Source organism: Camelina sativa, chromosome 9, assembly GCF_030686135.1.
Source record: "Camelina sativa cultivar CO46 ecotype springtype chromosome 9, ASM3068613v1".
In the NCBI taxonomy this organism is placed as follows: domain Eukaryota; kingdom Viridiplantae; phylum Streptophyta; class Magnoliopsida; order Brassicales; family Brassicaceae; genus Camelina; species Camelina sativa.
The window spans coordinates 5786612-5795798 of record NC_141888.1 but is presented as its reverse complement, the minus strand read 5'-3'; the positions used below and the strand labels follow the sequence as shown (position 1 = coordinate 5795798).

The window sequence follows — 9187 nt, the reverse complement described above, 5'->3', positions numbered from 1 at the left end:
ATACTTAAAACTTAATTTCTCTTTTTTTTTTTCTTTTTTTTTTTTTTTTTTAAAAAAAAACTTAATTTCTCACTTAGGCATCTCTCTTAATTCCCGCATTGACTGATCTCTGGAACTTGGAAGCTTCCAGTATCTCTCTCATCATCCAGACATTAATTTGGGTAGTGGTTTGGACGGTTACAGTCTGCTACATAGGATACGGGGAATTTCTGTAAGCTGTTTAAAAACATGGGCATGGTCGAAACTTGTATGGTTCTATTGAGCCAATCCAAAAAAAAATTCCTGGTTTAGCTCTTCATTCTAACAATAGGATTATTAATATTTTTGTAACGTATTTAAAACTTTCATTAAACTAAAATTCTTACAAACTACGTTAGAACAATTTTAACAATCTTTACTGATAAATTATTATTAGAATAAAGAGCAATATATAGTGTGTTATGATTATAAATATACATGTTCCCCACGTTGACATGCACGAACGTTTTTTTTTTTAAAGGAGTTCTAGATTTAACATTTGAACATTGCATATAATACTCTTAAGTTAAGTGTTATCCGTGCTAAAATAAGGATCCATGCAATGTTAAAAATTTAATCTAAACTTCTTTTTCAAAACAACTAAAAAACAAAATTTCTTCTTTCATGTCAGGGTGACAAACATGAAACATGCGTATGCATGCATCTTTGTCTTTTGGTCTTAACTTAATAATACATTAAAACAAAGAAATTAACAATGGGGGGACATAATTTAATTTGTCAAAGATGTTTATGATATTAGTTACAATTTTCTCTTTCTGTTTCTACACTACTATAATATATAGGGATATGCATGTACGTACGTACGTATTTGCATTTATTATCATGTTACAAAATATATTATACTAGGTTTTCCAGATACAGATAGATATGAACGGACTATATAAACAAGAAGGCACATCACCACTGAGGGGAGAGCTAAGGTAAAGCAAAAAGTTTTCATTCAATAACAACAACAAAAAAAACCAACATAGTTTCGTGATCTCTACCAAAAAAATATATATATGGCAGCACTCATCACCTTGTGATGTAATCACCATTTTGCCATTCTCCCCTTTCCACCGTCACTACTATTTCGGGGCGACCACGATCAGTGACCATGTGCATCGTCCAATCAGGGCCAAACACTTCCAAGGAAAAGGTGGCCCGATCCTCATCACAGGAACTGCCGGCACTGGCAAGTCACGGCTCTCCGTCGATCTCGCCAAACATTTTTCTGGCCAGATCATTAACTCTGATAAAATGCAAATCTAAAGTGGCATAGAGATTATAGCAAATCTTATCCCAGTCCATGAACAAGGTGGAGTCCCGCACCATCTTCTTGGTGATTTTTGCCTGGAAGATGGTAAACTTACCCCATCAGAGCTTTGTTCTTTAGCGACAGTGTCCATTTCTAACGGAAAACTCTCTATCACAGTGGGTGGATCCAAATCTTTCAATCATGCTTTCCTTGCCCGGCGTTTGACCCGGAAACTGATCCTTCGGTTGTAATTTGAGTCTTTCTTCAACATTCTCGGACCTAAGGTACAACAGATGCTGCATCTTCTGGGTGGATGTTTCGGAGCCAGTCTGTTCAAGCTCATGTGCAACAGCGTCGACCAGATACTCGAGTCAGGACTGTTCTAGAAGCTCGCAGCTTTCTATGACCCTATAGTAGATTCAGGGCCGAGACATGGGGTTCGGAAGACTATAGGGGTAGAGGAGTTTGATCGATACTATAGTAGTCTGTTTGGTACAGTCTAAAGTATCGATCAAACTTCACTACCTCTATATTCTTATGAACCCCAAGTCTCGGCTCTGAATCTACTATAGGGTCATAGAAAGCTGCGAGCTGCTCGAACAATCCTGACTCGAGTATCTGGTCGATGTGGTTGCATATATGCTGCAACAGGACCGGCTCGGAAACATCCACCCAGAAGATGCAGCATTTGTACATCAGGTTCGAGAATATCGTAGAAAGACTTGAATTAGGAGTGAAAGGATCAGTTTCTGGGTCAATATGTTGGGCAAGGAGAGCATGGTTGAAGGAGTTGAATCCACCCACTATGATACGGAGTTTTCCACTGGGAACTTTAGATATGGACAGTGTCGCGTAAGGATTAGTTTCCAGGACAAAACGTTGGGAAGGAGAGCATGTTTGAAGGATATGGATGAACCATAGGCCAGGAGTGGTCATGGAGTCCACTAAAAAAGATGGGCCCATTGACCAGAAGTATACATGAGGCCTACCCAAAATTTTTACGATCGGAACATTACAAAATTAGAACTCATGTGTCAAAAATTCAGTAAATCATGTGCCTTAACGTTCCATCTTGATTTCACTTTCAGTGGAAATAAAACTTGTCTAAAGGACAAAAAACCCAAGTTGTAATGTTGATGGAAGCTTCTACTGTATCTCACATGGCAAAACAAACAGTTTGCTTGAGAAAAATGAATCCTTCAAATTTTTTCAATTCAGTGTCTAGTCTACATTTTAACTCAATAGTGAATGGATCTTTAATTTCTCTCGCAAAGGAAGATAGAAGAACATACGCATACTATGTTGTCATCTTCTCTTGGCTAAAGAGCAAGAAGAAGGTTGAAAGAAAACTCTCTAAAAACCGTGGAGAATGCTGTGAATGTTTTACACACTACACTGTGTGGTCTTATTACTGGTCTTCCATTAAAGATGCATAAACACATTGTTGACAAACTCCTTGAACAGAAGGTACAAAGTCTCATATAATTCTTATGGCTTGAAACACTAGCTGACCAACAACCAGTGAATCTAAATTACTAAAATATCTTCAGTGATGTGTATGATTGACTGTAATGATGACACCTGAACGATGTTTCATTAGCCTTGCCTAGCATTACAGGACAATCAAACAGAACAAAACCGCATTCCTTCTCATGTTCTATTTCTTATCCATTAGAGAACCTTTTTTTGTGCAACCATGTGGTGTTTGGCCATGGGATGATGACAGCTTCTTCGACAACTCTCTCCACTAAGATGCATTGATAGTTAATTAGTTAGTGTACCGTATTAGGAATGTCCATATCTGTAATGGGAGATTTGATTGATTCTAATCTCTCCTCTGCTTTATTAACAATTACTGCACATATATCTTCTTCCCTTTCTTGTGTATTAATTTGAGTATAAATTGTATCCTTATACTCAATAACAAATCATCAGTTTCTACAAGCTTATATGGTATTAGAGCTAGCAAAGAGATACCTCAAGAAAACCTAGCCGCTCTTTCTTATTTTTTTTCCTTTTTCCTCTCTCTCTTTCGACCATTTCTCCTTCAATGGCCTATGAAACCATTGCTGCTTCTGACAACACCGCTCTCCTTGGCGTCAATATGGCGAACTTCACTAAGCTCACGGCTGACAACTTTCTTATGTGGAGTCGTCAAGTCCATGCTCTGCTTAACGGGTATGCCCTTTCAGGTTACCTTGATGGAACTATTGTTGCACCCCCGTTGACTATCACTACCAATGGTGCTGTCACCACCAACCCTGATTGCACGCACTGGCAGCAGCAAGATCAGTTGATCTACAGTGCTTTGTTGGGTCTCATTTCAGTCTCGGTTCAGCCCATCCTCTCTGCCACTTCCACTTCGGCTGAGATCTGGGAGAAATTTTCCTCGACTTACGCCAATCCTAGTCGTGGCCATGTCCAACAGATCCGCCAATAAATCAAGCAATAGAAAAAGGGTAGTAAGTCCATTGATGAGTATGTTCAAGGGTTTGTAACCCGTTTTTGAACAGCTTGCACTCCTTGGTAAGCCTATGGATCATGATGATCAGATTGAATTCATTGTTGATGGCCTCTCTGAAGACTACAAGCAAGTGGTCGATCAAATCCAAGCTCGTGACGTTACTCCTTCGATAACTGAGGTTCATGAGAAGCTGTTAAATTATGAAATCAAGCTTCTCACCATGGTGTCTTCCTCATCCATCACTCCGATCTCTGCAAACACTGCTAGCTACCGCCCTTCTGGCAACCACAACTACAACAGCAACAATAACCAAAACACTCACTCGTGTAGTCAGCCTCGTCACATTTATCGTGGCAACTATCAACAGCACCAACACTCTCACCAACGCTCTGATCACCCCTCTCATGGCTATCAAGGCAAATGTCGGATTTGTGGCGTTTTTGGTCACAGCGCAAGTCGTTGTTCACAGCTTGCTCAATATTCTTCCTCCCAGCCTCGGGCAAACCTTGCTACTACACCTACTTCAGACCCTTGGTTACTCGACTCTGGTGCTACTCATCACATTGCATCTGATCTTGCAAACTTGTCATTGCAGCAGCCCTACAATGGTGGTGAAGCTGTCGTAATTGGCAACGGCTCTGGGTTACCAATCACCCACACTGGTTCTACATTTTTACCCTCTCTTACACGTCTTTTGTATCTCAACAATGTTCTCTATGTTCCTTCGATGCAAAAGAACTTATATATGTTTACAAACTTTGCAACGTTAATCAAGTATCAGTTCAATTCTATCCTTCATGTTTTCAGGTGAGGGATCTCAGAATGGGGGTCCCGTTACTCCGAGACAGCACCAGGAATGAGCTTTATGAGTGGCCTATCTCCTTGCCATTTGCTTCTACTTTCTTTGGGCAACCACTGATGTCAAAACCACCACAGCAGATTGGCATGCTAGACTAGGCCACCCTTCCCATCCTATCCTCAAAAGTATTTTATCTCGTTTTTCTTTACCGCATTTAAATCCTATTTCGCATCCTCTTCCCTGCAGTGACTGTTTGATTAATAAAACTCATAAACTTTCATTTTCGCAATCCTCCATTACCTCCACTTGACTTCTTGAATATATATATATTGTTTTTGTCAACCATTGGACCACAACTGGCCGGCCCATTAGCCAAATTCCTACATTCGTAGGAACCGGGACTCGATCCCGGGTGTGATGATGCCTTCTACAGTTAGACTTACCTCCTGCCACTGCACTAAGGTCACTTCACACCTCTTGAATATTTATTCACTGATGTTTGGACATCTCCTGTTCTCTCCATCGATAATTATAAGTATTATCTTCTTATCATTGATCACTACTTAAAATATACCTGGCTTTTTCCTCTTAAACTTAAGTCCCAGATCAGAGATGCCTTCATCCGGTTCCAAGCCCTTGTCGAAAATAAATTTCAGACTAAAGTGGGAACTTTATTTTCTGATAATGGTGGAGAATTTCTTGTTCTTCGTGACTTTCTCTCATCCAACGGCATCATTCATCTCACTTCTCCTCCTCATACATCAGAACACAATGGTCTTGCTGAACGAAGACATCGACACATTGTTGAGACAGGTCTTACTCTTCTTACTATGGTCTCTACTGTAGTTATATAAGTAATATTCCACCCATCCAGGCGTGTTTGAATTTTTTTGACCTACAACGCCCCGTCCTACGAAGTTTGCAGGACTAAAATACTATGCTAGCATTCGTTCTCAACACACTTAAAAATTACTTTAAAAATTTTAAAAAACATTTGTATAACTAAAAATAGTTTAATAACAATAAGAATAATTATTCTAAACATAATTTTGAGAAAAAAAATATTCTGAAATTTGTTTGATAAATTAAATATGTGGGGCGTACCCGCATTTGTAATAGCCATGCCCTGCAAGATCCGCTCTTTTGCGCAGTGTTATTTGTAGAACCAAGATGGAGCAGCCGTGAAGAAGTCCGCTGGCAATTTGCTCATATTAATAGATTAGTATTGTAGCCTATTAACTCAATGAATCATCCAAAGAAAGAAAAAAACCTTATCAACTCAATGTCGCAGTCAAGATTATATTTGAGAAATCGAAATAAATAGAAGCTCATACATAAACGTTTTGGCAAAGACAACCAATATTATGTTTGTTTTTATCAATATTTTATTGTAAATTGTAATAAAAGGTACCATAGGTATGCTAATTAAAGGTCTCAAATCAAGAAAATGTATGAGATAAGTATTCATATACTCATTCGGTTCCTTATTAATCCTATTAATCCTATTGTTAAGTTACCAATGTACTTTTACTAGGTTTTGATAATGAATTAAAATTTCAAGAAAAAAACTAAATGATACTATTGGTTTAGAGTTATAGAAAATTAAAAAATACAAAAAAAAAAACATTTAGAATCAAGTTTTAATATGTTTTTTTAATATGTGTGAAAAAAAACTGAAAATATGATAAATTAGAAATAGAGGGAGCAGAGGGATAAACCCCACAGCAATGTGTCCCTCTGCGGTCAAGAGGAAACGAGCATTCACATGTTTTTCCATTGTCAATTTGCTCAACAGGTATGGTGCAAAGCTCCGTTAATGCCTTCGTTTGATCCCACCCGGATCTCCAGCCTTAGAATGGGAATCGAGCTACTTGGAAAACTGAAATGCCTGCCTCCAGTAGGAATCACTGATGGAAGACACGTAACAAGTTAGTTTTTGAACAGAAATCGATTTCAAGCATGGAAGCGGTTTTCCAAGCCATTGCGTATGCCAGAGAATGGTGGATCGCGCATGAACTACAAATCAAACACCCACCCAACCAAGATAGACAGGTCATGAGAGTGTTGAATGATGAACTTATCCATTGCTTCGAAGATGCTGCCTGGAATGAAGAATCAAAAACGGCGGGACTTGGATGGTTGTTCCTAGACCCGATTACGAAGGTAGAGATCAAGGGATCAGACGCAGCTACACAAGTCCTCTCCCCCCTTATTGCGAAAGCACTCGCGATGGATCGGGCTTTACAACACGCCTCAGATCTGGTTTACCAGAAACTTTCTCTTGCTTCAGATTCGCAGACGCTTATCAAAGCAACAAACATTGAGCTCCAATACAAGGAGATCCACGGGATTCTACACGACATCCTAGAAAGAACCATGAACTTCGACGAGATCAGCTTCAATTTCGTCCCTCGTGAGATGAACAGAAGAGCATATGAGATCGCAAAAAACGCTTTAACTTCCTTGTCTTTAATTTCACAGTTATGTGGTACAACCACCGATCAAAACTTAAGTCTTGTAACCTCTGAACCGAGGCATACCAACCCGGTTTAGTTATCTTTATGGAAAGATTTGGATTGACAAAGAAAAAAGAAATAGAGGGAGTATGTGCTAAAAATCAGTAATGATAAATATTTGACCCAAAAAGATATGCATCTCGATTATACATTTAAAAATGATAAATAAATTATGAATGAGGGTAAGCCAAATTGTGATGTTGATAGAGGCATCAATTGTGTCTTTTGGGACAACCAAAAAAACTTTGGTTGGTGATATGCTCAAATTTACCCTAGAGCTACTCTCTCAAATTAAGAGATCACTGCAGTACTTATGGGTCAAATTCCACAAGGACTCAAGACTACACAATAAATTATAGAGTTTTATAATTAAGCTAAACAAATTAAATTAAAATTAACATAGCAGCAATGCAAAATATTAAATAAAACTGTTGTAAATTCAGAGAATTAAAAAGCTAGATCTAGGGAATTTCTCAGAAAATTTTGAAATATTAAATCAATCAATAAATTAGGATTCAGACAATTAAGAACATATCTAGAACTTTAAACACTTTTGTAAATTAAATCAGTTCTCACTGCAAATAATATCTAAATTTAAAACCAGAAAATCTAAATCTCTTTGTAAAATTCTAGCTTAAAAATCAGCAATAAAATCAGGTTTAGATTATTCACAAATTATTAAATCAAATCTCTTTGCAAGAAATAATTTTGCTCATCAAAAGGTTTTATCAGGAAAATCAATTATATTCTCATATCAATTTATTTTCCTAAGTTATTAATTCTAGGTGATCAATCAAGAATTAATATGAAGAACAACCTGAGATGAAGATCTAGATAGATATTGAATCCTAAATAAACAGATCTAATAATTCATAAAATCCCTGTGAAAAATCCTAAACCTAACAAGCAAACTACTAAGACATAATCAATGAAAAACAATACATCTTTCTGAATAATAAGCAATTGAAATTAAAAAGAGTAAGAAGGAGTTCAAGAATTCTTCTCTACAAAGTAGATCTTTCTCTCCCAAAAGCTCTCAAAATCTCACAGGGTTGCAGAAAAATAAAACTTGCTAGAATAAAACTTAATGGTTTGTAAAACCTAAAAATACTATTTATATGTCCTAAAACACGTCAGGGACTTGTGTTGCAAATATGGAAAACTTTAGGGCAGATTTGTAAAACTTCCAAAACTTGTGATTCTTCATTGGCTGAAGAGGGTGTCGATCGATGCTAAGGCAGTGTCGATCGACACTCCCTCTCTGTTCTGACTCCAAGTTTGTTTCTTCTGAATTGATGCTCCAAAACGATCCAAATTGCTCCATTTTGCTCATTTCATTCCAAAATCCTAGAAAACATGTTAAAGACTCAAAAACATCCTAGAAACACATCAAAAGACACTAAAAGGCTCTTTATATCATGGTTAAAAACCACAAAAACATGATATATCAGTTGGGTAAAGTGAAACAATCAAGTCTTCTTCATTTCAATTCCTATATTTTAATACAATCTTTCATGCATCTTTGATATGTCTTTTTTTATCTATTTTATTTATCTAAGATGATGGAAGAAGAAAATTGATGATTTCAAAAGGAAGACGGAAGAGTAGATTATTCTGTTATTGTCTTCTCTTGGCTTTAAAGCTTCTAAAGGGCAAAAGGAAGTGCAAAACTATCTAACACTAGAGCCACGTACGGCGGCGGCAATGGACAAGCTGGTGAAGATATTGGCGGCTGAGCTTGGTTTCACTGCGTGGGTATTGTCGTTGTCGTTTTCGTTGTCTTATCTTTTATTGGGTCGGGACCATCTCAACCATTCATGACAGCACCAGACAAACCCTCATCATCGGACAAAAACATCCATATAATTATGTATTAATTTAAAAATATTTTAGAAAATTAGTATTTTCTAAAATAATCGGAATCGCCCAAAAAAATATTTATGTGATTTGATGATAACTCAGTTAATAATCTTAGCTACTTGAATTACTCGTATATGTGACATGATTGAGTTAACCAACTTGCACTTTCTAAGTATGTTTTGGATATGATTCAACTTGTTAATTTATGATCCAGTTCGTATCAAATATTTAAAGTAAAATTTTGATATATAGATTTTTATATATTACTCCTG

General features: G+C 37.2%; 1 protein-coding gene and 1 pseudogene across 1 annotated transcript; both read left to right on the top strand.

Moving 5' to 3' along the window:
* The first annotated feature begins 1069 nt into the window (after nucleotides 1-1069).
* On the top strand, nucleotides 1070-1779 carry LOC147937775 (adenylate isopentenyltransferase 6, chloroplastic pseudogene; annotated as a pseudogene).
* A 4719-nt stretch (nucleotides 1780-6498) lies between these two features.
* Nucleotides 6499-7092, top strand: LOC147937774 (uncharacterized). The gene has a single exon (XM_087465257.1). The coding sequence runs from the start codon at nucleotides 6499-6501 to the stop codon at nucleotides 7090-7092; it is 594 nt and encodes a 197-aa protein (XP_087321383.1).
* Nucleotides 7093-9187: the final 2095 nt, after the last annotated feature.